Source organism: Elgaria multicarinata, chromosome 12, assembly GCF_023053635.1.
Source record: "Elgaria multicarinata webbii isolate HBS135686 ecotype San Diego chromosome 12, rElgMul1.1.pri, whole genome shotgun sequence".
Taxonomy (NCBI): Eukaryota; Metazoa; Chordata; class Lepidosauria; order Squamata; family Anguidae; genus Elgaria; species Elgaria multicarinata.
The window spans coordinates 2,043,771-2,057,638 of record NC_086182.1 but is presented as its reverse complement, the minus strand read 5'-3'; the positions used below and the strand labels follow the sequence as shown (position 1 = coordinate 2,057,638).

Sequence of the window (13,868 nt, the reverse complement as noted above, 5' to 3'; positions counted from 1 at the left end):
AAGAAACTGCCATAGTGAAGAATCTAGACCTGAAAGACCAACATAAGAAAAAAGCATCCATGTCTTGCTCTGATGTTTCACTTCCTGTACTATACAAATCAGAATTTGTGAATTTATATCTATGGGGGAGGTATATGTCATATCAAATTCCTTCAGCCTGTCCTCACAGGGCATGCCCTCAAGTCCCTGTATCATCTTCGTTGCCCTCCTCTGAACCTGTTCTAACCTCTCAACATCCTTCTGGAAATGTGGTGTCCAGAATCGTACACAGTGCTCCAGATGTGGTCTCACTAGTGCTGAGTAGAGGGGAATAAGGACTTCACGCGCCTTTGATACAATGCTTCTTCTAATGCAGCCCAGATCTGTGTTCGCCCTTCTAGCGGCCATCTTGCACTGCTGGCTCATGTTCAGATTGCTGTTGACGACCACACCCCAATCCTTCTCCGGTGTACTGCTCCCAAGCCATCAATCTTGTATCTGTACCCTACATTTTCCCTCCCTAACATTTCTCCCGGTTAAAGGACATCTTGTTCTTGTCTGCCGAGTCTTCCAAGCTGTCCAGATCAGATTGCAGTCTCATTCCGTCATCATGGGTGTTGGCCAGACCTCCCAGTTTTGTGTCATTTGCAAATTTGATAAGAAGCCCATGAATCCTGTCATCCAGGTCATTAATAAAAACGTTGAACAATACTGGCCCCAAAACAGAACCCTGTGGTACCCAGCTCGATGAAGAGCCATTAATGCTGACGCTCTGAGTGTGATTAGCCAGCCAGTTGTGGACCCACCTTACTATAGTGCCATCCAAGCCAAACTTTAACAGCTTGCAGAATTGCTTCTACAGAAAGACAACACCATTCGCCACCTGGGATGGGGTAGTGAGTTGGGTGTGACTGCTTTAGCCCTACATGTGCATATGAGGTGCATGTGCTTATGTACAGTGTCTGGTGCATATTTTGAGTATATGTGAATTGAGCAGGATTTACCTAACCCAGAAGGGTGTCTGTGGGGGGAGGGGAATGTTAGATTAAAAATGTGCTTTATTCTAATAATAATAATAATAATAATAATAATAATAATAATAATAATAATATATTTATTTATTTATTTATTTATTTCTTACCCGCCTCTCCCTCTGGATCGAGGCGGGGAACAACATGAAATACAACAATATTATAAAATACATAAAACTGATTAAAACATATAAAACTAATACATTGTTAAAAACAGCCTGACTTCTTAAAATTCGACTGAGTAGGCCTGCCAGAAGAGATCAGTCTTTATAGCTTTTTTATATTCAAAAAGACTGTTGAGTTGGGGAATCTCTCCTGGCAGGCCATTCCACAAACTGAGTGGCAGAAGAGAAGGTCCTCTGAGTAACAGTTGTCAAGGTAGTTTTAGCTGGCTGAAGTAAGTTCTCTCCAGAGGACCTGAGTATGTGGGGCAGATTGTATGGGAGAAGGCGATCCCGCAGGTAACCTGGACCCAAACCATGTAGGGTTTTAAAGGTAATAACCAACACTTTATACTTCGCCTGGAAACTAATTGGCAGCCAGTGAAGATTTTAAAACTGGTGTAATATGGTCACCCCTAGGTGTACAGGTGACCAACCTGGCTTCCATATTTTGAACTAGGGTTTCAAGCTGCAAACACAGACTTTCAGGGGGAGTGTAACCCCATCCAGAACTGGTTGACCCACCTCCAAACCCAGGTTGGGCCTTTTGACAGTAAGCACCTCCATTTTGTCTGTATTCAGCTTCAGTTTGTTTTTCCTCATCCAGCCCATTACCGCCTCCAAACGTTCATTCAGAGGAGATACACTATCCTTAGCTGACGCTGTTGTCAAAGGCATGTATATTTGGGTGTCATCAGCATACTGATAGCACCCTGCCTCATGTCTCTGGAGGATCCCTCCCAGCAGTTTCATGTAGATGTTAAGCAGCATTGGGAATAGGATGGCACCTTGTGGTACACCATACAACAGCTCCTTCTTTCAGGAGCAGCTATCCCCAAGCATCACCATCTGGAACCTCCCTGAGAGATAGGACTGGAACCACTGAAGCACAGTGCTCCCGATTCCCAAACCTCCCAGGTGTTCCAGAAGGATACCATGGTCGATGGTATTGAAAGCTGCTGAGTGGTCTAAAAGCACCACCAGGAACACACTCCCCCTGTCAATACTCAAGCATAGATCATCCACTAAGGCGACCATAGCTGTCTCAACTCAGTATCCTGCCCCGAAGCTGGTTTGAAATGATTCTAGAAAATCTGTATCATCCAAAACTGCCTGAAGTTGGAAGGCAGTTGCCCTCTCAATCACCCTGCTCAAAAACGGAAGATTTGACACTGGTCTATAGTCATTAAAGTCCAGGGGGTCCAGGGAAAGCTTTTTTAGAAGCGGCTGTCCCACTGCTTCTTTTAAACATGGTGGAAAACTCCCCTCCCTGAGAGATGCATTTATAAACTGCATCTCCTCCCTGGACAACCAGCCAAGAAGGACAGGGATCGAGAGGGCAAGTCATCCTCCTCACTCTTCCAAGCACTTTGTCCACGTCCTGGGTACTCACCAACTGAAACTGATCCAGTGTAATCCTACTCGCGGAGTTGCTGGATACCCCATGTCAGCTTCTGCTATAATGATCATCTGTGAAATGATCATTAAAGGCATCGCAGCGAACCACTGAAAGCTCTAAGATCGGGTCCAGGGGGGAGTTAGACCCCTCTCCACCCTGAACAGTTCTGCTGGATGCGAATTTGTAGACGCAATGCACACACAGAAGAAAGCTTTCTTCGCTGCATGTACTGCCACCCCATAGGAACGAAGATGTTCTCTATGTCATGTCTTGTTGGATATAAGTTGAGTTTTCCGCCATCACGCTCCAGTTGTACTTCCCGCTTCAGCTCCCTGAGATCTTCTGTATACCAAGGCGCCCGGTTAGAAGTGGGTTTTTGAGGACATTTGGGGGCGATCATGTCGATAGCCCTAGTTAGGTCTCGATTCCATCTATTGACCAGGGCTTCTACAGGATCATCGACAATACCAGCCATAGAACCCTCTAAGGCTTTCTGGAATCCAAGAAGATCCATCAGCCTTCGAGGTCTGTCCATGACAACGCAGAGGTATTTATCACCTCCGCCCACAGATCTGTCTGTTCGGAACTGAAAACAGCATCGAGGGTGCGACCTGCTGAATGCGTGGGTCCAGAGACCAATTGGGATAGGCCCATGTTTGTCATGGATGCCATGAACTCCCGAGCTGCACCTGACAACCTGGCCCTGAATGGGATGTTGAAGTCACCCAGGACCAAAAGCCTGGGCGACTCCAACACCAGCTCCGAGACCAGTTCCGTGAGCTCGGCCAGGGAGTCTGATAGGCAGCGGGGTGGCCGGTACACTAACAGAATCCCCAGTCTATCCCTGGTCTTTAGACTCAGGTACACACACTCGCTGTGATTCAATTCCCGGACAGGGGGTCTGGTCAGGTTGAGATTATCCTTGTAAACCACAGCAACACACACACCCCACACACCCCCCCCACACACTTGCCCTCACCTGCTGTCACAGTGCCCAGCTGGGAGGGCCTGGGCCCATATCAAGCCACTGTCATCTCCCAGCCAGGTCTCGGTGAAGCATGTCAGGTCGGCCTCCTCAAGTGTAAGGAGGTCATAGATGATATTTGGTTTGGTTTTTTTAACCGACCTGGCATTGCGTAGGAGCAAGGAGAGGTTCTGTGGGTGGTCTGGTTTGTTCTCCAACATCCCCAGGGTGGCAGGGTGACCGGAAGGTCAGAAAGGCATTACATCTCTCTCTCTCTCCTTCCCCTGTAACGGCACTTTGCCCTGCCGTATCTCCTGTCTGCCCTGCACAATGCATATTGCTGCTCCCGTACCCGTGCACATTAAGCTCAGCTGGGCTCGTGGTTGCCTTTGAGCCTCTCGGGGGGGGGGCAGCACCCAGCAAGGCTCTCCCGCCCTCCTCCTCCCCGCAGATGTCGAACAGCCTCCCTGGGAGCGTGATAGCTGATTTCCATTGCGTTCCCTTGTAGCCTTATTAAGTCTAGTTTCCTAACCAAAAGCAGCAATAGCAACACAAGAACTCCGTCGACAATAGTTAAATGCAGCCTGGCAGGAGAGCCGTGAGGAAGGCGGACTTGTCCAAACGCTGGACAGGAGGACAAGCCTCAATAACCAGTTCTGAAATCTCTTGATTGCATGCAGAAATAATATATTCTTAAAGTAAATGAAGCAGATTGAATTACAGCCCCGTAAATTGGAAAATCAATGTAGTCTGAATTATTTTGCATGCCATTAGCCTGCCTGGATTCATTCCCAGGCTATGGAGTGAGCTGGGAAAGGAGAAGGCAGACATCTTCCTTCCTGCAGCTGGCGAGGGCCTAACGATGGGTGTCAAGAGCAGATTAGGGTGCAGGTTATGACCCAGTCCAGCACCCCTTCTTCCTCATTGCCAAGTTCTTGAATGCTGCAATAAGGGGATGGTGCCAAATCAAAGGGAGGCATGGCTGGGCACCAGACAGTGGCCCTCGCCCCTGCAGGGGCCCACTGACAAGAGTCCCCTGGAGCTGCTCCTCCCCATCACCATTACAACCTGCTCATTTACCTGCCTCTTGCTCTGGCCCAGACAATGGAGGGGGCAGATGCCACAACCCCCTTGCTCAATGGCTCTCGGCCTGACAAGCAAGCAAGTGGCAGCCCTGAGGAGGAAGAGGAGGGGGAGCCAGAGCAGCTGGTGACCATGGCAGTGGAAAGGCAGATATCCCTGAGGGAGGGAGGGAGGGAGGGAGGGAGGGAGGGAGGGAGGGAGCCCACTGACGGCGTCCAGGAGCCTGCACTGACTCGGTGCTGCATCTTGTATTCCACAAACACGCAGCTGAACGAGGACCGGGGACTTCATGAGAGCCCAAGCAAAGGCTCCTTCTGGCCCCTTCCTGCTGTTCTATGATTCTATGAAGAGCTTGAAGCCAGAACGTGCCAGGGGTTGGGGTGTTCTGTCCCAGCCCCTTCTGCCCCTGGCTCCGGCCCCTTTGCCTTCAGTCCCGCCCAGGCCTCGCATGCAAGCCCCCAAGAGCTGCTCCAAAAGGGAATTTGACCTGTAGGCTAAAGCAGGTCCCCCACTGTTGGCGCAGGGCTGCCGTAGAAGGGCATCCAGATGTTGCAGCTGGGCTGCTACTTGTGGTTGAAAGTCACACATTGTTTTTCTCAGCTCCGTTGGTTGTAATCTTTAAACAGCTTAGGGCCTGGGTACCAAGACCTGCAGGGGAGGCCCTTTTAAAGATCCCGGTGCTTGTAGAAGTCTTGCCAGGCACCTGTGAGTGGCCTTCTGCTGTGCCGCTCCCAAATTGTGGAATGCATATTCCCCCTTGGAGCTCTGAGCATGCGCCCCCTCAGCTTTTCGGAAAGGTGTCCGGTCACATCTCTCTAGTTTGACCTTATACTTTGGCCGTAGCTAGACCTAAGGTTTATCCCAGGATCATCCCGGATTCGTCCCTGCCTGAGCACTGGATGCCCTGTGTGGCACTTAGAAGAACAGGTTTGACCCCAGCACAATCCTGGGATAAACCTTAGGTCTAGCTACGGCCTTTGTTTCATCATCATCATCATCTTGATATACCGCTCAATTATCTAACACAGATTCCTGAGTGGTGAATATAAACAGTAAAAGAAAGAAAATTTAAAAAGCAAATTAAAATTGTTCAATTTAAAAACAAAAGGAACCAGAAATACAGTGGCTAGTCAGTTGAGGAAGGCTTCTCAAAAGAGAGTTCTTTTCAGGAGGCGTCAGAAGCAGCCTAGAGTTGGCACTTGCCTGACCTCCAGGGGCAGAGAGTTCCACAGAGAAGGGGCCACTACACTAAAGGCTCTTCTCCGGGTGGATTCCAATTGGGCCATAGGTCCACGTGGGACCACCAGGAGCAGGCCCTCCGACAACCTCAGTGATTGAGCAGATTGATAGGGGAGAAGGCGCTCTCTCAGGTATCCCGGTCCCAAGTTGTTTAGGGCTCTGTACACTAGTACCAAAACCTTAAACCTGGCCTGCTAGCCAATAGGTAGCCAGTGCAGTTCCCTCAGCAAAGGAGTTATGTGCTGAAAAGAGGCAGCTCCAGACAACAGCCGAGCTGCTGCGTTCTGCACAAGCTCCAGCTTCCGGAGCAGGCTCAAGGGCAGCCCCACATAGAGCACACTGCAGTAATCCAATCTTGAGGTCACCAATGCCTGTCCCACCTTGGCCAAGCTATCCCTGTCCAGGAGAAGCCCTAGCTGGCGAGCCAGCCAAGCTGGTAAAAGGCACTCCGAGCTGCCGTGGCCGCTTGGGCCTCCAGCGACAGAGGTGGATTTAGAAGTACCCCCAAACTACGAACCTGATCTTTCAGAGGGGGTGCAGCCCCTCCAGAACAGGCAATGAGCCTCTCTCCCCGGCTCGGGAACCAGTCACCCACAGGGCTTCCGTCTTGCTAGGATTCAGCTTCAGTTTATGGGCCCTCATCCAGCCCATTTCTGAGTGTAGGCACTGGTCTTGGACTTGCACAGCCTCTCCTCATTCAGAGTTAGAGCTGCGTGTCATCAGCATACTGACGGCATTTTGCTCCAAGTCCCCGAATGACTGCCCCCAAAGGCTTCATAAAGATGTTAAACCACCTTGGGGACAAGGTGGTCAGTGTATGTTTCTGTATATGTTGCATGTTTTTGTAGTTTTAAATTTTGTATATTGTTTTTAAGTGTTTTAATCTTGTGTAAACTGCCCAGAGAGCTTCAGTTATGGGGCAGCATACAAATGTATTATTATTATTATTGTTGTTGTTGTTGTTGTTGTTGTTGTTGTTGTTGTGCCTGCGGTACCCCATAGCTTAATTGCCAAGGGGATGAGGAATAGTCACCCAATGTTACTTTCTGGAATCGACCCTGCAGGTAGGACTGGAACTAATAGCAGTATTGGTTTATTTGTTTTTAATGACTGTTTTTAATGCTTTTTTATGCTTTTATGGGTTTTTTCATTGTTGTACACTGCTTGGTAGCTCTGGAAAAAAGCTGATAGAAAAATAATACAATTATAAAAATAATTAAGCACAAGTAAGAGGTTCTGTTGGTGACTGAGCATAGGGTCTGGGGCTGCCCTAGAATTTATTTATTATTTATTTATTTATTTATTTTATTACATTTATATACCGCCCCCCAGCCGAAGCTCTCTGGGCGGTTTACAACAATTAAAAATAGTAGACATTAAAAGTACACAAAAATTTTAAAAAACATTAAAACAGTATAAAAACAACAACAGTATCCATTTAAAACAACAATTCTGGGGTCCATTAAAAACAAACTTAACGTTATTAAATGCTGCTTAAAATGCCTGGGAGAAGAGAAAGGTCTTGACCTGGCGCCGAAAAGATAACAACGTTGGCGCCAGGCGAGCCTCATCGGGGAGATCATTCCATAATTGGGGGGCCACCACCGAAAAGGCCCTCTCCCTTGTTGCCATCCTCCGAGCTTCCCTGGGAGTAGGCACTCGGAGGAGGACCTTAGATGTTGAGCGCAGTGTACGGGTAGGTTCATGTCGGGAGAGGCGTTCCATCAGGTATTGTGGTCCTGTAGAAGGCCCTGTAGGGCTTGACCACGAGCTCCTTCTAGGAATACCTGCTCTCTATCAGCCTGCCTGGGTCGGCTGGGTGAGGCTGTTTTCCAGGTGCCCTGCCAAGACAGGTGATGTGGCAACCAAACAGGTTCAGCTATAGCCTTGTTTAGGCTTTCAGGAGAAGATGCGAGTGCTTAAAGTGTGTTCTGGGACAGGGCCACGCACACTCCCCCACCCCTCAATTCAGACTTGCCATGTTGAACAGGAGTTGAACCCTGCCTTATTGTGATTGACAAGCAGGTTGTCATTAAATCAGCAGGCATTAGATGTGGGGTTTGATGCTTTGTTTCTTCCTTACATACATGGCTGTAGAATGCAGATCCAGCTATGTAAAACAGAAGCTGAGATTAACGTCCTTTTTTTAGAGTTCAGTAGTTCAGTATCTGGAAGCAAATGGCGGCCAACTACAAGTCCCATTGAACGCACAGGAGCTGCGCAGGTGTTTCCTTGCATGCCTCCTGCACATTTCTTTGAAGCTTGCTTGGAATAATTTCCCAGGGCATCCACGCGTCATGTTAGTTGTTGGGGAAAGGGGGTGACTTTGGGGTGTGGGTTTTTTGCTGAAGGCACCAAACATTCCTTACTCCAACTCTAGAAGGGACCGCTCCAAAAACATTCTGATCTCTGTTTCAAATTGACTTCCATTCCTGTCACTTTGTGTTTGAGCAGGAAATAATTTCAGCTCTTGTAACATCCTGTTCCACTAGTCAGTCCTTGATGCCTGAGGAGCACCCAAGGGAGCCGTGTGATTAGACGGCGAGCGTGCAGGTTGGTGGGAAGCGCTCTGTTCAGAAACCGAAAGGTCACTCGCTTCCTTGCACTGCTTTGTGCCACATGAAGCACAACCGGCCCACTGGAGCTGCCTGGGATTTTGCTGCAACACTCCTTGGGCTCTAATACCGAATCTGCTTTTGTTTTGCAAGCTCGGGTTTTTGCAGAGTACACTGCAATCTGTTGTCATCCTTCTCAAATCCATGCTAAGAGACAGAAAGTCTTATCCTTTCAGCACTTTGTCCGAAGAAGCTACTGCACAAACAGGACAAACAAAACCGGGTCCTGTTAAAAATGTATCACGCTGATAAGAACAAGACAACAAAAACACAATAAAGTTTACAACGCTGATAAGAAAAAGAGAACAGTAAACGTAGTTTACAAGGCTACCATGCTGATGTCATCGCCAGCACTGTATTGAACTATAAACTGTGACTGTGGTTTTGATTTATGTACATCATGCATTAGAAGTTATTCATTATAAAAATGTGGAGATGATTGTATTAGGAGTCATTTTCATGTACAGTTTTGTTAGGCAACCAGCAGTTTGCCACTGATGACCGTGTCATTTCGCCATGCAGGGGATGCATCCATTATAACCAACATATCTGTGAATAAACAAGTTTAATGATCTCACTGTCCACCCTTGAACGTATATCTCGTAGTTGTATGCTTTGGGCACTCTGTATACATTAGGAAATGGGTAATGCCAGAATTAGCCAATTCTGGGTGCTTGAGGGAGTAGCCAAGGGAGCCCTGCTCATCCTCAGGGCAGGAATCTGTTCCTATCCGTACTAGAAGAGGCAGCTCCAGAACTGGAGCAGGGAGGTGCCTGCACGAGGACAGGGCCGTGGTGCTGCTGGCTTGGGGTGGGGGTGGGGGTGGGGTGGGGTGGGGGGGGAGGGTGCTCCGCCACATACATAGAGATGTATTAAAGAGCCCTGAGACTGGATCAGAGCGGGGGAGGGGTTGTCCAGTCCAGCATCCTGTTCCCACTGGGCCCAACCAGCTGCCCCTGCGAAACCCACACGAAAGGCACGTGGGCAATAGCCCATCCACCCCACTGTTGTTCCCCACCAACGGGTATTCAGGGCCGGCTGCTCCTGGTCCTGGGGGGTAGTCAACAGAGGAGCAGCCCTCGCATCGCTCCAAGCTTCTTTGAGACGGAGAACATTCGGGCGTCATCAGATGTTTCTCTTTGCTTTCTGCAGTTCTCCTGCTGTGGAGGTGATGAATTCAGGGACTGGCACGTCAATCCATACCACTCATGCAACAGCAGCGGTCCTCTGGCCTGTGGGGTGCCCTACACTTGCTGTACCAAGAAGGTGAGATGGCAGAAGAAGTTTTTAAAAGGAAGAGAAGCTTATGGGCCTCCCTCAGGAGCCAGTGGCGCTCTGCAATAGTGTAACTTGGGCTGAAGGATGGCAGGGGGCAGGCATTCCTTCTACTCATGTGTCTCAGTGTCCTGGTTCACACAACAGTGCAGCTCATCATGTGTTCTTTCATCCACAGTGAGCCACAGCGTCTGCAGGTGCCACTTTCCGTATCCAACCCGCGCTGGGGGGTTGTGCCATGCAGACCTGGGGACCCTGAGTTCTGTGAGGGTTAAACAACCGTCGGTCTGTTCTAGAGTTGTTTAACCCTTGCATAACCCACGCTTACTGGATTTGCATGACATGACAAACCCTTAGCAGGAGTTGGATATGCAAATGGACGCCACACATGCCCTGCGTGCACCGTATCCTCACTGTAGCTTAAATAACCCACAGTGGGCTGTCATGTCGTGTGAACCAGCCCAGTGGCTTTGTTGCATGGCTTCACTTCAGGCTGATATCCTGCCCCTGTCTTTACGGTGGCACTTTGGCGCCACAAGGCACCTTGGACCCGTACTTGTGTTCCTTCCTGGCATCTGCATGGTAAGGAAGGCAAATGCGAATTTTCCAGCCCCACACCTCTGGAAAAGTTTTTAAAAAATGGGGGGAAGGAGAGAAACGGGGCAGCTGGAGGATGCAAGAGGGACTGGGCGAACCACATCTCCGCCCTCTGGTTGCACGTTTCCCCCCCCCCAATCTCTTTTTATTTTTATTATCTTTATCTGTGGAGCTCCGCAGATATAGATAATAATTTTAAAAGGAGGGGAGGAACAGCCTGTTCCTCTCCTCCCCCCCCCCCGTGTGTTTTTTTTTACTTCTCCAGAGGCACAAGGCCGCCCATGGTGACCACTCAGGAGTGCCATAGGCTCCACTGCAAAAAAAGTTGGGGTACATGCCTGACTTTTTTGGAGCGGAGTTTCCAGGGTTTGCCCCGGATGGCTTCACAATGGCAGCTGCGTCATGTAGATGACGTGCCGCTACCGCGAAGCCACCACAGGGCAAACCCTTCATGTAGACAAGGCCTCCTGAGTTCAAATACAGAATTCTCCCATGCTAATGACCAGCCGGGATGGGTACCATTAACTGTACCTACCTGCCACTGTGGGCTCAGAGGTAGAGTGAAAGGGCCGACCACCGTCCCATGAAGGCAACTTCTGAACCGCTACCAGATATCCATGAAGTCTGACAGGGTTGGGCACCATGAGCACCAGCTACCTCTCTGACAAAGCAGCTTTAGTGTGCTTGGTGAATGTGGCATGTATTCATGTGAAGATAATGAGACTGAAATTCCTGATATGATGGCCTTTGGCAACAAAGACAATTCACAATATATACAGACTTCACGTGATCCACGTATGTGTTTAATTGCTTTTATGGTTTCTGTCTTTTCCCCTGAATTTGTTTGGATCCAGATATTACTTGTAAAGGCAGGCAACGGTTGCCTGGTGACATTCTGCAATGCACTCGTTATTTTATACACTCCTGGTATACATGGGAATATACATGGGAATGTATATGGGAATCATTTATGTATGATGTTGTTAAATGGAAACATAAACTACCAGGCTATGGGTGTTGCAGGTTCCAGTCTGCTAATTTTTACATGCTGGGTTCTAAGTCTTATCATAGAATCATAGAATAGTAGAGTTGGAAGGGGCCTACAAGGCCATCGAGTCCAACCCCCTGCTCAATGCAGAAATCCACCTTAAATCATCCCTGTAAGATGTCTGTCTAGCTGTCTCTTGAATGCCTCTAGTATAGGAGAGCCCACGACCTCCCTAGGTCATTGGTTCCATTGTCATAGTGCTCAGTCAGGAAGTTTTTCCTGATGTCCAGCTGGAATCTGGCTCCCTGTAGCTTGAGCCCATGATTCCGTGTCCTGCACTCTGGGATGATTGAGAAATGTGTCCTCCTCTGTATGACAACTTTTCAAGTCTTTGAAGAGTGCTATCATGTCTCCCCTCAATCTTCTGGTTCCTGACTTGGAGCTAAGCAGAAGCAGGGAAGAGCAGCTGGCCCAGCTCAAGTAGGAGCTATAAAAGTAAGCCAGATTCCCAGGGAGCGAGCGAACAGGGAGCGAGCTAACAGGAGTTTGACAGGGGGAGTGTAGGGGAAGAGGAGACCAAGGACAGGGGAAGAAGAGAAGCCTCAAGGAAACCCAGGAGGCTGCCAATTCAAAGAGGCCGTGTGCTTGCCATGTGCTCCTGAGTGCTGAGTGAGAGGTCGGTGTGAATAGTTGCTGCAGGAGCTGAAGGGGGAGTGGCCTGATTGTCAGTTGGACTCAGCAATCAGTGCCTAATTGCTGTTGATTGTTGTTGATTGTTGTTGGCATTTCAGTGACCTCATTCTGGTTCCTGACTTGGAGCTAAGCAGAAGCAGGGAAGAGCAGCTGGCCCAGCTCAAGTAGGAGCTATAAAAGTAAGCCAGATTCCCAGGGAGCGAGCGAACAGGGAGCGAGCTAACAGGAGTTCGGCAGGGGAGGCTTCTTAAAAAATAAATAAAATAATAAAAAAATAATAAAAAATAAAAATAAAAAAGAGGTGGGGGGGAAAAAAAAAAAGAAAAACATAAAGAGAAAAAAAAAACCCACAAAACCACCACCAAACAAAAGCAAAAAAAACCCCAAAAGATTACTTTCCCTTAAGACATCCTCATATAGTTGTGTACCTTCAGAGAGGACACAACAAAGCAAAGGCAATTCTACTATAATCAAAAAGGAAAAAAACAAAAGCAGAAATCGACATTATGGATGGAAAGGAGTCCCTAGAGGTAGTGACCTGCAAAGGGTGTGCAATGTTCATGTTTCTGCCTGAGCTCAACATGGCGTATACCTGCAACAAGTGCAAGCTGGTGGCACTTTTGGAAGAAAAAGTGAGAGGACTTGAGCAGCGAGTGTCCACCCTCCAAGGAATAAGAGAAGTCGAGGAGTTCTTAGACCGAACGGTGGAACTGCAACAGCAACAAGAAGCACATGAGATTAAAGAACAACAGCCAGCTGAAGCCGAAGTGGAGTATGCTGAGGGGAGGAAAGCCAATGAAGAGGAAACTCCTTGGAAAAGAGTGACAGTTAGGAGAGGAGGAATTAGAGGGCGTTCTGCACCGGTGGGGCCATTGGAGTTAAGCAACCGCTTTCAGCTTCTGGAGAATGAGACTGAAGGACAGTTTGCAGAGGAGGAAGTACAGGAGACACCATGCAACAGTGACCAAGGGACAGAAGGTAGGTCAACCAAGAAGAAGAGAAGAGTAGTCGTTGTGGGAGACTCCCTGCTGCGTGGGATTGAAACCCAAGTATGTCGTGAAGACCCATGGACTCGCCAGGTGTGCTGTCTCCCTGGAGCACAGATTAGAGATGTGACTGAAAGGTTACCGAAGCTCATAAAGACAACGGACACATACCCCTTTCTTCTCATCCATGTGGGAACAAATGATGTCGCCAAGCAGAGCTACAAAGAAATCATTTCAGACTTTGAAGTTCTGGGAAGGAAACTGAAGAACTTTGGGGCCCAGGTAGTTTTCTCATCCATCCTCCCGGTTCTTGGAAGAGGATTAGAAAGGGAAAGAAAAATACTCCGGATGAACGACTGGCTTCGAAGGTGGTGCCGTCGTGAGAGTTTTGGATTCTGGGACCACGGGCTACGCTACTTGGAACATGGACTGCTGGCAAGAGATGGGTTGCACCTCACAAGGGCTGGAAAGAATGAGTTCGGCCACAGCATGAAGAACTTCATCAGGAGGGCTTTAAACTGAATCTTACGGGGGTGGGAGACGTAAATTTTGAGGCAACAATGGATGAAGGCCAATGCACCACAGTACAGAGAACAGCTCCAACAGTGTCCCAAAATAGTGTCTGCAACAAGGTAGGAACAAAGCCAGACTATAAAACGCATGGTCTTCGATGTCTATATACTAATGCCCACAGCATGGGAAACAAACAGAATGAACTTGAACTCTTATTACATGAAGGCAAATACGACTTGATAGGTATAACTGAAACTTGGTGGGATGACTCCCATGACTGGAATATAGCAATTGAAAGATATAACTTGTTCAAAAAGAACAGAAGAAATAGAAAGGGAGGTGGAG

The 13,868-nt window shown here is 48.4% G+C and overlaps 1 protein-coding gene across 1 annotated transcript in view; it reads left to right on the top strand.

Moving 5' to 3' along the window:
* LOC134407570 (tetraspanin-15-like) overlaps positions 1 to 13,868 on the top strand; it is a 193,453-nt gene that overhangs the window by 140,414 nt on the left and 39,171 nt on the right. Inside the window, exon 6 of the mRNA XM_063139443.1 lies at positions 9,624 to 9,737. Coding sequence (XP_062995513.1) covers positions 9,624 to 9,737 — 114 coding nt within the window. The remainder of the gene's footprint in view (positions 1 to 9,623; positions 9,738 to 13,868) is intronic.